At 50.0% G+C, this 18,436-nt stretch overlaps 1 protein-coding gene across 3 annotated transcripts in view; it reads left to right on the forward strand.

Annotated features, from left to right (window-relative positions):
* Nucleotides 1-18,436, forward strand: part of CACNA1A (calcium voltage-gated channel subunit alpha1 A) — a 248,549-nt gene that overhangs the window by 156,473 nt on the left and 73,640 nt on the right. For 2 of the 3 annotated variants that reach the window (XM_068980958.1, XM_068980959.1), the window contains exons 13-19: nucleotides 994-1,106; nucleotides 1,254-1,385; nucleotides 1,689-1,761; nucleotides 4,021-4,138; nucleotides 4,263-4,330; nucleotides 7,998-8,104; nucleotides 10,008-10,826. In XM_068980958.1, coding sequence (XP_068837059.1) covers nucleotides 994-1,106; nucleotides 1,254-1,385; nucleotides 1,689-1,761; nucleotides 4,021-4,138; nucleotides 4,263-4,330; nucleotides 7,998-8,104; nucleotides 10,008-10,826 — 1,430 coding nt within the window. Of the gene's footprint in view, nucleotides 1-993; nucleotides 1,107-1,253; nucleotides 1,386-1,688; nucleotides 1,762-4,020; nucleotides 4,139-4,262; nucleotides 4,340-7,997; nucleotides 8,105-10,007; nucleotides 10,827-18,436 lie in introns of all 3 variants that reach the window. The other variant, XM_068980960.1, reaches the window with a different exon arrangement.

Raw genomic sequence — 18,436 nt, forward strand, 5'->3', positions numbered from 1 at the left:
TACAGACCCATTTTGGAAAGTGAGGGATGACCTGGCGAATCCACTTCTGGGGATTCACGCTAGAGAAACTTACGTGGACACCTAAGAGACACATACAACAATGCCTTCAGGGGCTTCACTAGTCCCAAACCAGATGACCCAAAGCTCCCTTCGCAGTAGAGTGGATAAATAAGTTGTATATAAATAATGCAGTTCCCTGCACCAGCGAGAGGCAGCCAACAGTAGCCACACCCATCAGCCGCACGATATTGCACAGGAGGCAGACAGAGGCAAAACTAGTCCACACAGCATGATTCTGCTCGTGAAAGTTCAGACAGACGAGACCAAGCTGTATGGATTTCAGAGGAGCCTTGACTACTTTAAGGCAAAGACCTCGAAAACATAAGTCAAAGAAGCCAGACATAAAAGGTCACATATTACATAATTCCATTTATATCCAGAACAGGCAAATCTCCAGAGTCAGAAGGTAGATTAGTGGCTGTCAGAGGCTGGGAGGAGGGGGCTGGAGAGTGACTGCTCATGGGTCCAGGGTTTCCTTTGGGGGCGATGGAAATGTTTCAAGAGTAGAGAAGGGTGATGGTTATACACTGTGAACACGCTAAATGCCGCAGAACCGTGCATTATTTTAAGTGAACCATTCTGGTTAATTTTCTGTTGTGTGAATTTCACCTCAATTTTTTAATGCAAGGAAATAGTTATTATAAAATTGGGTGGTGGCTATGTCTAGGGTTCCCCAGAGGCTTTCAGGGTGCTGACATGCCCTATTTCTCGACGGAGATGGTGATTGCATGGGCATTCACTTTGTAATTATATGTTTCAGGAATTCTTTGCACTCATGTTAATAAGTGAAACAAGAGAAGGGATAAGAGGCGTGTGAGACCCTCACTATGATTTCATTTGAGGTGGGGGGAGTTGGACTGGGTTCCTGCAAGGTCCAGACCCAGGGCACATTTGCAAGGAGAACGGACACAAGACCGGGATCCTCTGTTCTAGGTCATCATCGGGAGTATCTTTGAGGTCATCTGGGCCGTCATAAAACCCGGCACATCCTTTGGAATCAGTGTGTTACGAGCCCTCAGGTTATTGCGTATTTTCAAAGTCACAAAGTAAGTCTTTGGGTTCCCTGGCCTCCCAAGGCAGGGATGGGGGCTGGGGTGGGGCCACATCCTTCCCATGTGGGGAAAATGGGCTCAGCTGCCGCTACCCTGGCCCCAGCCTGACCCCCATACCCCAACCCTGGCCTCTTTTGGCAGGTACTGGGCATCTCTCAGGAACCTGGTCGTCTCTCTCCTCAACTCCATGAAATCCATCATCAGCCTGTTGTTCCTCCTTTTCCTGTTCATCGTCGTCTTTGCCCTTCTGGGAATGCAACTCTTCGGCGGCCAGTAAGTGCCCAGCAGCTTCTCTTGACTTCTACTTCCCTGGGGTCCAGCCCAGGGCCTCCCACCCTTACCTTGCTCACTGCATCCAGAGACCCAGGCCCACCTGCATCACACAGTCTCCCTTCCTCATGGCCTGGATGGTGCCCAGTGTACCCACCCAGATGGGCGGGGCCCTGGGTACCACTCAGTATGTCTTTCTAGGGGAAACAGAGATGCTGGAGATGTTGCCCTGGAAACAAGATACTGAACCAAGCCCTCACACACCTAGGGTGGGACCAACGTGAAATGTTTGTGCCCTCTCCACAGGTTTAATTTCGATGAAGGGACTCCTCCTACCAACTTCGACACTTTTCCAGCAGCAATAATGACAGTTTTTCAGGTACAACCTTCACCCAGTCCCATGAATGCAGGGCCCCATGGAGAAGCACCAGGGTTCATTAGGACAGGGTAGAAAATGTGGGCAGGAGCCTTTACTGTGGCTCTTCCGCAGGAAGAAATGGGTAAGGCAGGTTAATCAGGCTTAGCATTGGCTAGTTTGAATAATTTTGGCAGGCCCTGGAGCTGTCTTAAGTTGTATGGAACCTGACCCTGGGCTAATTCCAACAGTAGAATATTGGCCTAAGTGTAAGAGCCCAGTAGTGGAGATGGTTTGGAGAGTGGGCTCTGAATTGGTTGGTTTTCATTTTTTAAACCACACCCACAGGCAAACTGTTTACTAACTCTAAGAATTAGCTAGTCCTGACTCCCCGCAGGGTTAGCAAGACCCCTCCCATATGTCAAAGCATCAGAATATAGAAAATAATAGACATCGATAATACACCATCTTCCCCGTGACTGGAAGACACCCTGATTCTGTATTCCAAAGCAAACAGATTGACCGTGGGTGGTCCCGCCAAACCAACTTCTGCACCCATGTAGGCACATGCCCCAAGGTTTAGAACTGGCCAAGCTGGGACTTCCAGAGCCGTTCCATGTGGGTTCTGTCTCTTTAGAGAACAGAAAGTTTATGGGAAAATATGACTTCACTCCTCTCTTCTCCTGGGGGAAGGGGAACTTCTGAATGAGACCTGTAGACAGGGGGTTGGAAAGGGAAACCATCCATGAAATTCTGAGCCTTTACATCAATGATTATCGATAGTAATCATCACCACCCATAGCACAGGGCTTGTTGCCCAAGAGGGATTTCATCCCCCAAGGACACCTAGAAGTATCTGGAAACATTTTTGGGTTGTCACAAGTGGGGTATGGGGGTGTTACTGGCATCTAATGGGTAGAGCCCAAGGATGCTGCTTAACACCCTGCAGTGCACAGGGCAAGAGGGAGTTCCCGAATGCCAGGAGTGCCAATACTGCAAAACCCTACACTAATGGATTAACCTCTTTGGAGTTCTTTCATATTTACTTTATCCTCATGAAAATAATGGGGCTTCCCTGGTGGCTCAGATGGTAAAGAATCTGCCTGCAATGCAGGAGAGACCCAGGTTCGATCCCTGGGTTAGGAAGATCCCCTGGAGAAGGGAATGGCAACCCACTCCAGTACTCTTGCCTGGAGAACTCCATGGACAGAGGAACCTCGCAGAGCACTGGACTTGACTGAGCAACTAACACTCTCACTTTTTTTCACTTTCATGGAAATAATGCAAAGGAGGGAAGCTGGATATTTTTTTAACAACCGTGTAGATCCTGCATACAAATCCCTTTAGCCCTTCCCATACACATCAGCATCATGTCTTTTTGCCAGCACTTGCATCTCTTTACCTGAGGCTTCCTCTGATCACCTGTACCACCACCATCCCCACCCCCAGATACAGCAGTCCAGAAGTACCAGTGGATATATAGCAAGAGAAATTTACATCTCACAGTTCTGAAGGCCGGAGGTAGATCAGGGTGCACCCAGGGTTGATTCCAGGTGAGGACTCTCTTCTGGCTTGCAGACGACTGCCTTGTCACTTCTCTCACACACAGCAGGGGGAGAGAGGGAGACAGAGAGGCAGAGAGAGACCAAGTTCTCTGCTGTCTTTTCTTGTAAAGGCACTAATCCCCTCATTGTAGCACTAGTGGTAAAGAACCCGCCTGGCAGCGCAGGAGATGGTAAAGAATCTGCCTGCAATGCAGGAGAGACCCAGGTTCGATCCCTGGGCCGGGAAGATCCCCCTGGAGAAGGGCATGGCAACCCACTCCAGTATTCTTGCCTGGAAAATCCCACGGACAGAGGAACCTGGCAGGCTGCAGTCCATGGGGTCACAAAGAGCTGGACACGACTGAGCGCACAATCCCCTCATGAGGGCCCCACCATCATGTCTTCAGCTAATCCTAATTCCCTCCCATCTCCAAATAACATCACATGAGGGTTTAGAGCCTCAACATATACAACTCAGCCTATAGCAAAATTTCCCTTTCACATCAGAGAAAGCCAGAAAGACCTGAAACTCCTCTTCCAGGGTCACTTTTTGCTAGAACAAGTTGAGAGCTCCTCCACGCAAGGACAGCCCTTTCCTCTTGCAAACAGCCAAGACCGTCCCCACCCAGAGACAAGGGCCAAGAAAGGGCCCACACGGCAGGTTCCAGCTCCACAGCTGCATCTCTGACGGGCCCAAGGTTGAGGGGGGTTGGCTGTGTGTTTCTCCCTCCCCTTTCAGATCCTGACGGGCGAAGACTGGAACGAGGTCATGTATGACGGCATCAAGTCTCAGGGGGGTGTGCAAGGCGGCATGGTGTTCTCCATCTACTTCATCGTGCTGACGCTCTTCGGGAACTGTATCCTCTGGGGGCGGATGAGCCCGGGGCCTCAGGGAGAGCAGGGGAAGCACAGGGAGGGGTTCAGGAGTCCCAGATATCAGGGTTCACGTGGCAGTGCTTTCCCTGACTCCAGCGTTTGCAGACACCCTCCTGAACGTGTTCTTGGCCATCGCGGTGGATAATCTGGCCAATGCCCAGGAGCTCACCAAGGTGGAGTTGGTGGGAGAATGTTGCTGTGCAAAGTTACCACCTGCTCATGGCAGATCAGGACCGTGCCAGGCGGGGGGCAGGGCAGGGTGGGGGATAGGAGCTGGGGTCAGAGCCTTTGTCCTGGCTTCACTGTGCCAGGGAGAAAGGCACCTCCTCCCCCACCCCCAAAATAGACTGTCCCTCATCAAGTGGCTTCTACAGCAAAGGAGGGCAGAGGTGGGGGGTGGTTAAGGCAGCAGGGTGCCCATTTATAGGGAGTGGGCAGTGTTGAGGGGCTTCCAAGGAATGCGGCAGCCTCCAGGCTAGCAGGCACCGTCAGCACCCTAAACCCGGAAGGAGGGGACAGATGGAGAGTAACCCAGACAAGGTTCTGAGGTTCAGTGTGTGTCCCCGTGTGCTTGGGAACTGGCCGGACTTCACCACTGAGTGGCAGCAGTAAAGAATTATACGATGCTCGTGGTTCCAGGCGTAACTGTCCTTTCCCTTTGGCAGAAGAGGGAGCTGAGGTTCGGAAAGGCAGAATCACGGACCCCAGATGGGATGATGACAGCTGCTATTATTTAAAGCATGATGCTATACATGTCAGGAGCTCAGCATAATTTGGGGCATACAGGAAATGATCAATAACAGGAGCCTTTGTAAGTCACTTCGCATGACCAGAGATCCGGAGCTACAGCTCTTCATTTTACTTCATTTTAGAGCTGGGAAAGGGAAGGCTAGGATTCAAACCCAGACTTGGCAATTCCAGAGCCTGAGTTCTTTACCCACACACCCTGCCAACTTTCATTTGAGCCCCAGCTGAGCAGGTAATGATCAAAATAAAAATTAACAACAGCCAAAGGAAATGTGATGGCCCCTCCGTATGCCAGACACCAGAAAGCATGAGATGGGGAGTAACTGTTATCCCCATTTTGCAGATGGGAAAACTGAGGCCCAGAGAAGCCAGGACCTTGCCACATAGCTAGGAACTGAAACAGCAGAGCACAGGAAATGAAATTAGAAAGGAATTTGGGGTGTGGGGGTATGAATTGTTCATGTGAGGAAGAAGCCACTTTCATTCATGGTCAGTGGTATTGGATTATTTGGGCAAAATCTTATGCCAAATACCCTTAGGGCAGCCCTGTACTCCCTAGGATTCAGGTCCACCTCAGCTAGGCACAGAGAAGGCAACATTGCTTGCAGGAACATAGCTTATGCCCTTGGGATAGCCCTTGAGCAGGGCTGCTAGGAACGGTTGAATGGGTACTGCACTGCACAAGGGAAGCCGAGCACCTTTTTGTAGTTTGAGGGGAAGATATCTGGAACAAAGGCATGTTAGGAGGTGGTCGTGGTCTAGCCTAAGTCTTTCACCTGCAGCCCTATCACATTAAGAGAACATATGCAGAATCATTCAGGAGGGCCAGGCCTGGGGCCTGCCTCAGCTTCACTGCCCCATCCCCCATGCCTTAAGGTACACAGGCCATATTCAGGGAACTGAACTGAACTGAGACTTTGCCAACCGTCCATCTGCCAGCCATGGCAGGAGGGAGAGAGAGTTTCCCAGACCCAGCCCTGACTGGAGGAAAAACGGAAATCTCTGCCACCCCCTAGCATACGGCCACAGTCCTGGCCACCATGCGGCTGACTGGCGTCACTGTTCCAGGGGCTGATTTCAGCCATGAGCTCATCTAGGTTCCAAGACCCCATCCTCAAGGGCTGTCGTGGGGGAGGGGTGCCCCAGGAGTGTGGGAAAAGAGAGGGAGAAAGCTCATCTCCTGTGAAATGTCGTCCAGACCCTCATTCTTCCCTTTGTTTATTCCACAAGCATTTCTTGGGCATTTAAAATGTGGCAGGGACCCCACTCAGCCCCTGATGTGGTTAATTTTTTTGATTGAGGTATATTTGATTTATAATGTATTAGTTTCTGGTGTACAGCAAAGTGATTCAGTTACAAACATACATTATTTTTCATATTTTTATTATAGTTTATTAGATAGTGATAGATAGTGAAGTCACTCAGTCGTGTCCGACTCTTTGCGACCCCATGGACAGTACCCAACCAGGCTCCTCCATCCATGGGATTTTCCGGGCAAGAATACTGGAGTGGGTTGCCATTTCCTTCTCCAGGGGATCTTCCCGACCCAGGGATCAAACCCGGGTCTCCCCCATTGTAGGCAGACGCTTTACCGTCTGAGCCACCAGGGAAGTCACAAAGTTTATTAGAAGGTATTAACTATAGTTCTCTGTGCTACATCATAGGACCTTGTTGTTAGACAGGTTTTTATCTCATTTAGTCCTCACAGAAAACCTCATAGGCAAATTCTCTGAGCCCCATTTTACAGACTTTGTTATTCACTGAAAAGCATTTATTGAGCACCTGCTGTAAACAGGGCCTGGTCTAGGGGCCAGAGAAATAGCCAGGAATAAAACAGACAAATCTCTGCCTTCATTGATATTCTAGCAGAAGAGATAAATGAGAAGGAAACGTCAGCTAGTGATAAGTGCTAAGGAGAAATACGAAGTAGGGAAGTCTAGGAGTTGAAATTTTAGCTGAAGATTGTGAGGTGCAAAGAAAGACTTCATCCAAGGTAAGCAGAAAGTGGAGGAGCTGCTATTTGAATCCAGATGGATCCAGAATTTGTGCTTCTAACCACATGCAGCACGGCTTAAACTTGAGCGTGTTTCAGACTCACCTGGGAGCTTGTTGAAAACGCAGATGCTGGGACCCAGGCCAGGTGCTTCAGGAGGCCTGGGAATCTGCATTTGTGCATTTGCAGTGTATCCGAGGCAAGTAGTCCAGGGACTTGGCTCTGAAAAATGGTTGGATGCCATGCCAGGAAGAGGGGTGGACTTGGGAGAGCGGGATGGCCAGTCGAGCCCCACCCGTGTTGTCACTGACACAGAGCGTCCTGATCTGACCATTTCCGAGGTGGTAAGGTTGCTTCTTGCCCCAGAGATCCCAGCGCAGTGGGAGAGGTGCCCTGCCACCGCATGATCTTGCTTACTGGCGGGTTTGTCTCTGGCCATTTCTTTCTCGTTGCTTTTTCTTTGCTTTTTCTTTGTTGGCTTTTCTGTTTTACGAATGAGGCCCTGCATGAAGGCTGAAGAAGGATTTAAAGCCCCAAAACGTCTTTTTCTGTATGTATTTTATAAAACATCTTCCCCCATCCTCCTCCTCTCTGAACCTAACTGGCTGAGAATCTAAGTTCCTCTCCTGATTCCCCTTCTGGAGGCTGTTGGCAGTGCATGGGATGGGCTGTGGGTGCCAGATTTTTCTGCACGTGGGGGCTTGTTGGTGTTTTATTAAAAGTCTTGGTTCAGAGAGCTTAAATGACCCAGGAAGTAGAATGAGAGGAAAATCTCTGCATTAATTTCCAGCTCATTGAGAGAGTTCCAAAAATCTCCGTTGTGGAAAGGGAAGGCAGTCTTTTTCCTTTCCTTTTCTTCTGTGTGTTAAAATAGGGTTCAGAATGAGCTGGGTATCAAGCCTGGACATGAAGGGGATAGCAGTACACTTAACCAATGAGTATACATTCCGATTAGGGGGCCTCAGCTCTGATTGGTTGATACTCAAGCCAGACCTGCTTGTAAATATCTCAAATGATGCCCCTGGTTAACAGTAGGGTCAGAGATGAGGCCCTAAGGCCCAGTTCATAGTTTGTGAACAGGGATTCTATGTGCCTTTTAGGATGAACAAGAAGAAGAAGAGGCTGCCAACCAGAAACTCGCCCTCCAGAAAGCCAAAGAGGTGGCAGAAGTGAGTCCTCTGTCTGCAGCCAACATGTCCATAGCTGTGTAAGTGCCACCGACTGAGATGCTCTCTGGGCTCCTCGGCCTCTGCACCCTCCCAGTCAAGGATTTGGGGGCAGGGAGCAGTCCCTGACTGGGTTGAGCCTTAGGAAAAAGTACTTTTGGCCTCCCACTCACTTTCAGTCAAGAAATAGTTAATAAGCACATACTATGTGCCAGACACTGTTGCTGGAAATACAGCATTAACAAGAGGTTGAGGGGTATAGGGAGGGCTAGGAGTGGTGAGTGTTATGATTTAAGTGACATTGTCAGGGACGGTCTCAGGTGACAAAGCCTGAAGAAGGTGAAGGAGGAGCTCATCTCAGGCAGTGGGACCAGCACGTACAAAGGCCCTGAGGCAGCAACGTGCCGGTGTGGTTAGGGTGCATGAAAGAAGCCCATGGAACTACAGTAGTGAGTGGGGGTGGGGCAGTGGCAGGAGGTACAGGCAGAGAGGTGATGAACAGATCCTGCAGGGCCTTTTGGGCAATGGGGAAGACGGAGAATTTTGTTCTGAGCCATGGGAGACGCATGGACAGTTCTTGAGGAGGAATAGGGACTCAGGTGCCCTCTAGGTACTATCAGGGGAGCAAGGGCAAGAGACCAGGTCGGAAAGGACTGCACTGTTCCCTGCAAAAGAGACAGTAAGGAATGGACCAGGGTGGTGCCAGAGCAGGTGATGGGTATAGCTGAATTTTAGACAGATCGTGAAGGTAAGAGTGAACAGAATTTGCTAGTGAATCAGAGATGGTAAGGTGGTGAGAGTTAAGGTGTTTTGATTAAAGAAAGATTCACTAACACTGCTGCTGCTGCTAAGTCACTTCAGTCATGTCCGACTCTGTGCGACCCCATAGACGGCAGCCCACCAGGCTCCCCCGTCCCTGGGATTCTCCAGGCAAGAACACTGATACACCGATATTCTGAATCGTGCCTTTGCTGGGTAGTCCCGGGACTTTGCAACACTGTGGGCAGTGCATCACTGGACAATGTAGAGGGGGCTTTCTTTCCCAGAATGCAAGGAGGTGGCTGTGAAAGGAGAACACAGGGAGATACATGCTCAGACATGGAAGCCTGTAGGAGGTGATGGTCAGTATACAAATATAGATACACACAGAATGCCTGGAAAAATCTGAATGTTCAAGGGCTTCAGTTGGCACCCCCAGCAACAATCCCACTGGTGTTTTTCACCACTGCATAGACAGACACTGTCTCAAGACTCCCAAATGCCTACGCGAGGGCTTCCAGAACCTGCTGCAGGTCAGTGTTTGTTATGATTGGCTGTCTCAGAGATTAAGAGTATTCTGAACATCAGGACCACCCCCAGGGGCCATGTACTACAACTTGAAAAGGAATAGAGAGGTCAGTCAATGAACATACACCTGACTGAGACCCCCATTAGACGAAATGCCCAGCCAGGCCAGGATACCTTACTGGACCAAGATGCCCACCTGGGCTGAGACTCCTGTAAGGCTGAGATGACCAGCCAGGTTGAGTTTTCCACACAGGTTAAAACACCTAGTTGGGTGGAGATACCCAGCCAAGTCAAGATATCCCACCGGGGCCAAAAGACCTCTCCGCTACCCAGGTCAACGTGCCTTTCTGGGCCAAGGTACCGACATAGGTGGAGATGCCCAGTGGGCCATTATACCCACCTGGGCAGAGATGCCCACTTGGGTCAAGATGTCCGTCTGGGCCAAGGTACCTACCTGAGCAGAAATGCCTACCTAGGTCAAGATACCCACTGAGATAGGTATCGGTGAAAATGCCCACTTGGAGCAAGACAACCACCAAGGTGGAAATACCTACTGAGCTGAGATGTCCACCTGGGCCCACACTCCTGTTGGCCTGAGTGGTCCTTGCAGGCCACGACGCCCAGCAGTTCCATAACCCCGGCGCGATTTCCTTGCAGGAAGGAGCAACAGAAGAACCAGAAGCCCGCCAAGTCGGTGTGGGAGCAGCGGACAAGCGAGATGAGGAAGCAGAATCTTCTGGCCAGTCGGGAGGCACTCTACAACGAGATGGACCCGGACGAGCGCTGGAAGGCCTCCTACGCTCGCCACCTGCGGCCCGACATGAAGACCCACCTGGACCGGCCGCTGGTGGTCGACCCCCAGGAGAACCGTAACAACAACACCAACAAGAGCCGGGCGGCCGAGCCCACGGTGGACCAGCGCCTCGGGCAGCAGCGAGCCGAGGACTTCCTCAGGAAACAGGCCCGCTACCACGACCGGGCCCGGGACCCCAGCAGCTCCGTGGGCCTGGACACCCGGAGACCCTGGGCGGGTAGCCAGGAGGCCGAGCTGAGCCGGGAGGGGCCTTACGGCCGCGAGTCGGACCACCACGCCCGGGAGGGCGGCCTGGAGCAGCCGGGGTTCTGGGAGGGCGAGGCGGAGCGGGGCAAGGCGGGCGACCCGCACCGGAGGCACGCGCACCGGCAGGCGGGCAGCCGCGAGAGCCGCAGCGGGTCCCCGCGCACCGGGGCCGACGGAGAGCCCCGCCGGCACCGGGCGCACCGCAGGCCGGGCGACGAGGGCCCGGAGGACAAGGCCGACCGGAGGTCCCGGCACCGCGAGGGCAGCCGGCCGGCCCGGGGCGGCGAGGGCGAGAGCGAGGGCCCGGACGGCGGCGGCGGCGGCGAGCGCAGGCGGCGGCACCGGCACGGCCCTCCCCCCGCGTACGACGCGGACATGCGCAGGGAGGACAAGGAGCGCAGGCACCGCCGGAGGAAGTAAGTGGAAGCGATGAGAACCGAGGAGTGTCAGCTACCTAGTGCTCTCCCGAGCCGCTCGTTTCAGCTTCTCGCCAACCCGCAAAGATAGATGGCATTGCCATAGCCCATTTCAGAGATGGGGAAACTGACAGAGCTGACTTGCCCAAAGTCACACATCTAATAAGTGGCCTTGAACCCAGGTCATCTGGCTCCAGAAGTTGCAAACTGTCACGCCCTTGTATCAGGGAAACTACAAAAACTCTCCCCCAGAATGGTATGGCTCTTCCATATGCTTGCGGGTTGCCTTGGGCAAGGGACAAGACGTCTCTGGGCCTCAGTTTTCCCAATCTGTAAAATGGAGACAGTGGCATCTAATTGAGTCACTGCGGGAATTCAGTGATGTAGTAGATGCAAAGGGCCTGGAAGCAACCGACACATAAGTGCTTGGGAAATTTAGATCCTTGTAGCTGTTACCGAGTCAATCATTTTTTCACTTGACGTTATTCTGCCGGGGGCGGGGCGGGGGCGGGGGCGGGGGTTTCAGCAGGGAACGGTTGTTGAAAAGCCACTTGGGTCAGAATTGAAGGATGAGCGAAGTTCAAGGCTTTTGGAGGCATCTCCCAAGCCAGAACCTCACCCAATCAGAAATGACACCCTCTTTTTTATAACAATATTCCATAACACTACCTAGAAGATCCTACAGTGATTGTACATTGAGGAACCCAAAAACTTAAATGTTGAAACATCCAATGATCTTTTATTAATTAGCATCCTCTTCTTTTCTATCACCTGCCACTAGGACATCATCTTGGTGGTTTCTTTTTTAAAAAGAAAAAGTTTTTCTAAGTGTTTGTGTTTTCTTTTTTCGACATTAGGTATTCTTTTTCTCAAGTTTTATTGAGATATAATTGTCAGGCAGCATGGTTTAACTGTTAGGTTTCCCTGGTGGCTCAGATGGTAAAGAATCCGCCTGCAATGTGGGAGACCCAAGTTCGATCCCTGGGTCAGGAAGATCCCCTGGAAAAGGGAATGGTAACCCACTCTAATATTCTTGCCTGGAGAATTCACTAACACTTTTACTTTAATGGTACAAGTGTAAGGAGTATAGCATAATGATTTAATTTACATACGTCTTTTTACTAATGTGGTTTTTAATAATGTGTTTAAATGCTTCTGTTATACTTGGAATATACTAAGCTAGTACTTCTCAAAATTAAATGTGTACATTAATCCCCAGGGATCTCGTGAAAATACAGATTCTAAATAAGTAGGTCTCAGATGCAGCCTGAGATTCTGCATTTCTAAGGAGTCAGTGCTGGTTGGGGGACCACACTTTGAATAATGAGACTCTAGAGAACTGACTGAAGCAATTCTTTTTCTTTTTTAATATTTATTTATTTGGGCTTCCCTGGTGGCTTGGTTGGTAAAGAATCTGCCTGTAATGCAGGAGACCCAGGTTTGATCCCTAGATAGGGAAGATCCCCTGGAGAAGGAAATGGCAACCCACTCCAGTATTCTTGCCTGAGAAATCACATGGACAGAGAACCCTGATGGACTACAGTCCATGGGTTCCCAAACAACTGGACTCGACTTTGTAGCTCAGTAAGTAAAGAATCTGCCTGCAGTGCAGGAGGCCCGGGTTTGATCCCTGGGTTGGGAAGATCCCCTGGAGAAGGAAATGGCAACCCACTCCAGAATCCTTGCCTGGAAAATCTCATGGACAGAGGAGCCTAGTGGGCTGCAGTCCATGGGGTCACAAAGAGTCGGGCACGACTGAGCAACTAACACTTCCTTAGTGACTAAACCACCACCTTTTATTTATTTGGCTGTGGCCAGGGCAGGGGTGATGGTGGAGGGGGAGTCTTCCGTTGCAGTTAGCCAGCTTTTCTCTTGTGGCACACGGGCTCCAGAGTGCTCGCGTTCAGTCGTTGCCACGCACCAGCTTAGTTGCCCCGTGGCACGTGGGATCTTAATTCCCCAACCAGAGATGGAACCCACATCCCCTGCATTAGAAGGTGGATTCTTAACCACTAGACCGCCAGGGAGGTCCCCCAGAGTGAAGCAGTTCTGATGCGGGCACCTATGCACAGAATCACCGTGAATGCAAATATCAGCTGCCTCAGGGTGCCAGCAATTCAGGTGACAGGAGGGAGTAACCATCAGTGTTGAGATGTTCCAAAATGGTGAAGTTCCGTGTGACTTAGCCTACTCTTCCTTCAATTTGTCTAATGCTTGCCTTCCAGGAAGATGCAGTGAGTATTTAAAACATGCAGCAGAACCTCCCTGGCGGTTCAGTGATTGAGAACCCGAGTTTCCACTGCAGGGAGAAGAGGTTCCAGCCGTGGTCAGGGAACTAAGATTCCCCCAGGCCACACGGTGTGGCCAAAAGAGAAAAAAAAAAACAACTTTATGCTGATCTGTGAAACAGAGTTAGGTTAAAACTCAAGGCTCAGGGACCTCCTGGTGGTCTAGGGTCCAGTGGCTAAGACTCTGTGCTCCCAATGCAGGGGACCTGGATTCACTCCCTGTGGGGGAACTAGATCCCACATGCTGCAACTAAGAGTTCGCATACCACAAGTAAAGATCCCACGTGCCTCAACTAAGATCTGGCAGCCAAATAAACAAGTGAAAAAAAAAAAGGTTCAGATCATTACAAGCAGATCTTTCACCTGTGTGAGGGACATTAGAAAGTTGTGAAGGAAAAAAATAATTCTTCCCCAGTGAGACTGCCTTGCACATGGTAAGATGTTTATATACCTGTCTCTCATTTCCTAAATGCTCACAGTGCCCCCTAATTATTATGGCATTAGTTCTCCACATAGCTCCACAGCAGCCCTCTGAAAAACCATTGTTCCCCAAAAGGGAATAGTGTTCTAGGCTAAAAACGACATATGCAAAATCCCCAAGATAGAACGAATGAGGCGAGTGTGCAGTTTGGAAGGTAAGGGAAGAGTGGAAGAAACTGAAGGGACAATGATAGGTCAGTAGAATCTTGAGTCCTCCCTGGGAAAGAGGAGGCCACTGAGGGGGATTTAGGTGGAATAAAGTCTAGCATAGGATTCCATGACCAAGACCTGGAGAAGAAAGTGGCAACCTGGCCAGTATTCTTGCTGGGAAAATTCCATGGACAGAGGAGCCTGGCGGGCCACAGTCCATGAGGTCACAAAGCGTCAGATGCAGCTGAGCACACGCACACCATAGTCAAGAACCAGTGGGTCACTGGTGCTGTTAATACGACTGATATTCCTGTTGTTACCACCCCCATATTTACACCTCCTCCTATCATTGAAGGAGGCAGAATGACAAGAACAGAAAGGGAACATCCTGGTGGTGAAGGGCAAGGGTCCTGGAGCCAAGAGGTCACACTGCTGCCCCATCGCTTGCCAGCTGTGTGACTTTCAGCATGTTACTTCCCCTCTCTGGGCCTCCATTTCCTCATCTGTAAAATGGGGATAAGCACGGTACCTTCCGGGACTTCCCTGCTGGTCCAGTGGGTAAGACTCTGTGCTTCCACTGCAGGGGGTGAGAGTTTGACCTCTGGTCAGGGAACTGAGATTCCACATGCCTTGTGGAATAAATGAATTATATTTTAAAAAATGGTACCTACCTCCTAGCATAGATATAAACTTCAAATGAGTTCATACTTGTAAAATGCTTTAAATAGTGCCTGGCTTATAATCAGTGTTCAGGAAATATTAGCTCTTATTAGTATGAATATGATTATTCGATACTCAAATTTCTTAGTAGTGCTAGTAATAAGCATTCAATAAGTTTTAGCTCTTTCTATTGTTATATCGTCATTACTATTAAGATGCTTGTATCAATTGACATAAAAGCCAACTTTAAATCCATAGTCTTTAGATTGTCCACTCAAACTGCCTCTTTTCACAGATGGGGAAACTGAGGCCCAGAGAGGGAAGGTGTTCCTGAATGGGGGGAACCAGCCGATAGTAGAAGTGTGCTGACCCAGCCTTCCTGAACCCCACAGGTGGCCCTTGCTCCCCCTTCTCTCCAAGTACTTCCCCACCTCCACTCCTAAATCCACACCAGGAGGGCTCTGCTCACGCCTTTATTAATAGATGTGTCAAAGGCCCTGGCCAGGAGAGGCGTTATTCATCTGGCTGATAAAAAAGTTCTAATGCTCACTGGAAATAAAATTCATAAAAATTCAGGCACTTTTAAAGAGGAAAAAAAAAAAGCCATTCATCTTGGAAAAAAAAAAAAGAGGGGTTTCCCTGGTGGTCCAGTGGTTTAGACTCCGTGCTTCCACTGCAGGGGACATGGGCTCCATCCCTGATCAGGGAACTAAGAGTCCACACGCCATGCAGTGCAGCCAAAAAAAAAAATCCACATATAGCATTTAGAACAATGCGTGGTAGAGAATAAGGGCTCAACGATCTCAGCTAATATTATCCTACAGGCCGCACGGCATGACCAAAAAAAATAAGAATGGCGAAGATAAAATTTTATTCAAGGACGTAGCATACTAAAAAGGCATTTCAGTTCTACATTATGACAAAGCCAGTGATCCCAACAGTCCTGCCTCGTGCATTTCTGCTCTTGTCATTTCTTAGGTCTTTCCCCAGACATGCCGTGTTTTTTATTCTCTAGAGCATTGACAATAAGTACAATTGTTTTCTTCCTGTTGCCCCAGGCTTCCCCCCACCCCGCCCCCACTCCCACATTTCTACTTTCATCTCTTCCTCTTCAGCTTTAAATGTCCCCCTCCTCTGAAACTTTAAGTGGCTTACCCCAGTGAAAAGTGAGCGGAGCACATTCTATTTTGTATTATTAAACAGTTGCTGGCCTTTGATTCCTCATACCAGGCAGCTGAGCCCAGTATCACCCCAGGACCACCAAAATGAAAATGGAGCTTTCTCTGAATCGCTGCAAAAATCTGTGGATTGCAGGGCACCCGCCACTCCCTGATAACCAGGCAGTGCCTCCTGCTTGATTTGGCTGAGCCAGAAGACATTTTGCCAAGACCTGTATGTAGCACCCGAGAATTAATATCTCAGCTATTTGCATACTAGTTCCACCTGCTCCCATCACCATGACAACCTACTTCCCAAAAGGAGCGAGAAGAGAGGGGACTGGACTTCTGAGCCTCACAGTTGATCCTTCATGGGATGGGGTGAAAGGAGGGGCTCCATCATTTAATACTGATTCTTGCAGTATCCTCAGTTTGCTTTGGCCAATCTCCTCAGCACCTCTCTCCCATGCAACCCAAGTCATCCATTGCTCCCATGGTCTTCACTGGATGGTGCTGTAGCTTAAGAGCTGTAGGACCAGAGTCCAGCTCAGCCTTTTCCCAGCTGGGTAACACCACGCCTTTACCTCTCTGGGCTTCATCTTCCTCATCTGTAAAATGAGCCTAATCCTACTAGCAGCATCTCAGATAGTGGCTGTCGTGGGGACTGAGTGAGTTAATAGGTGCACATCTTAAGGACAGCGGAGCACCAGGAAGCAGGCCCATCCATCCTCTGGACCTAGGGACTGGAGCATGCCCCGGGCAAGCTGTCCGTAATCCTTAGCAACCAGATGCTGAAGTGATTAGCTGGCAACGGGATGCGGGCCTTATGCAATCAGCTGCCTATTCCAGGCAGATGATGGCAGATCCCCAAGAGGGAAGGGGGAAGGGGCCTGACTTCAAAGTTTCTGCCCCTTTTGAGTTCTCCTTGGAGACACTTGGAAATAAAACATCCTGGAGACTGATATTAGGCCTCTGCAGGCCTTGAGCTTGTTAAAACTCCATGGCAAGCAGAGCCAACAGAAGAAACAAAAGGCGAAACAAAAGACCCTCAGACCCCCCTTCCATCTGAACAAGGGGCTCTCGGTCCCGTGCGTGAGGCTGTCCCTTTAACAAAAGGCACGCTGTGGTCTCAGCTGCTGTGTTATTTAGTACAGTCTCTCTAGGTGGTGACCAAAGGATTCAGATCCTCTTTGAAATGATAACTTCACTGAGGCCGCTTTTGGGTAGAGCTCGACTTAAAACTATATAAAATGATGAGAAAATATCCCCAACCAGCTTTTCGACTGATGTTCAACTTCTAAAAAGGTACCGGGAGGGGATTAGCATTAGCAACCTCTTTGTGGGCTGTGGAAGAGGTTGAGGAAATATTGGTTTAAGATTTATTTCATTTAATCCACACCTTCAGAGCTGATGCTCAGTGTCCAGGGATCAGTGTCAGTTTCCCAGGGCTGCTAGCAATCCCTGGTGTTTGCGATCCCTCGGCTGATAGGAGGGTCACTCCAGTCTCTGACTTCACACTGTCCTCTCCTCTCTGTGTGTTTCTCCCCTTGTCTTCTAAGGACACTTGCCATTAGATTTAGGGTTCACCCTCATCCCAGATGCTGTCAAGATCCTTAATTACATCTTCAAAGACCCTTTGTCCAAAAGATGGGTATGGGGAACTTCCCTGGTGATCCAGTGGTTAAGAATCCGCCTGCCAATGCAGGGGACGTGGGCGCCATCCGTGGTCCTGGAAGATCCCACATGCCGCGGAGCAACTAAGCCCGTGTGCCACGACCACTGAGCCCGGACACTCCATAGCCTGTGCTCCGCAACGAAAAAAGCCACCACTGCAATAAGAAGCCTGCACACCACAAGCAGAGCAGCTGCCACTCGCTGCAGCCAGAGAAAGCCCGCCCACAGCAGCAAAGGCCCAGCGCAGACAAAAATTGAAGCATAGAAAAGATGGGGAAACTGAGGCTCAGAGAGGTTACTCAAGCTACAGAGGGTCACACAGCTAGTAAAATGGCCTTGGTGAGACTCAAAGCCAAATCAGTCAGTCTTCTGAAGTGTCAGCCTAGCACCTGCAAGTGAGGAATTTGCCTGGGTCTGTCCTTCTCCCTGTGAGGCCTCAGAGCTGCTGCTGCTGCTGCTGCTAAGTCACTTCAGTCGTGTCCGACTCTGTGTGACCCCATAGACAGCAGCCCACCAGGCTCCCCTGTCCCTGGGATTCTCCAGGCAAGAATACTGGAGTGGGTTGCCATTTCCTTCTCCGGTGCATGAAAGTGAAATGTGAAAGTGAAGACGCTCAGTCGTGTCCGACTCTTAGCAACCCCGTGGACTGCAGCCTACCAGGCTCCTCCATCCATGGGATTTTCCAGGCAAGAGTACTGGAGTGGGGTGCCATTGCCTTCTCTGAGGCCTCAGAGACACAAACCCAAAAGTAAATTACCTCATCTTTCTTCTGCTTGGTTAAAAACACCATGGACTTTTGCAAGTTAAAATCTAAAATTAAAACAAGGAAGATGGTACCGCTGGTTTAGCCAGTAGAAGGACCTCCAGGGGAGGTCAGCTTTTTTTTTTTTTACGAATTTTTAAATGGAGGATAATTGCTTTATTTTTTACTGAAGTATAGTTGATTTACAGAGGCCGACTTTAAAAAACTTTTTAAGTGTTAGATAGATTCAGGGTTCCAGACTGGGCCTTGAGAACCAAACCCATGCTGTCCATGGGCCTTGGTTCCTGTGATTGCATCTAATCTCCCAGGTGTTCCATGAATGGATACAATCAGAGGGCTGTCTTTTGCTCGTTTGTGGTCTCTTGAGTGAGTGCGTGGTGGAGATAGCCTGACAAAACCATTTTCTAGTATACCTGACTCAGCTTCCTTGGGCCTCAG

This window comes from Capricornis sumatraensis, chromosome 9 (assembly GCF_032405125.1).
Source record: "Capricornis sumatraensis isolate serow.1 chromosome 9, serow.2, whole genome shotgun sequence".
Lineage (NCBI taxonomy): Eukaryota > Metazoa > Chordata > Mammalia > Artiodactyla > Bovidae > Capricornis > Capricornis sumatraensis.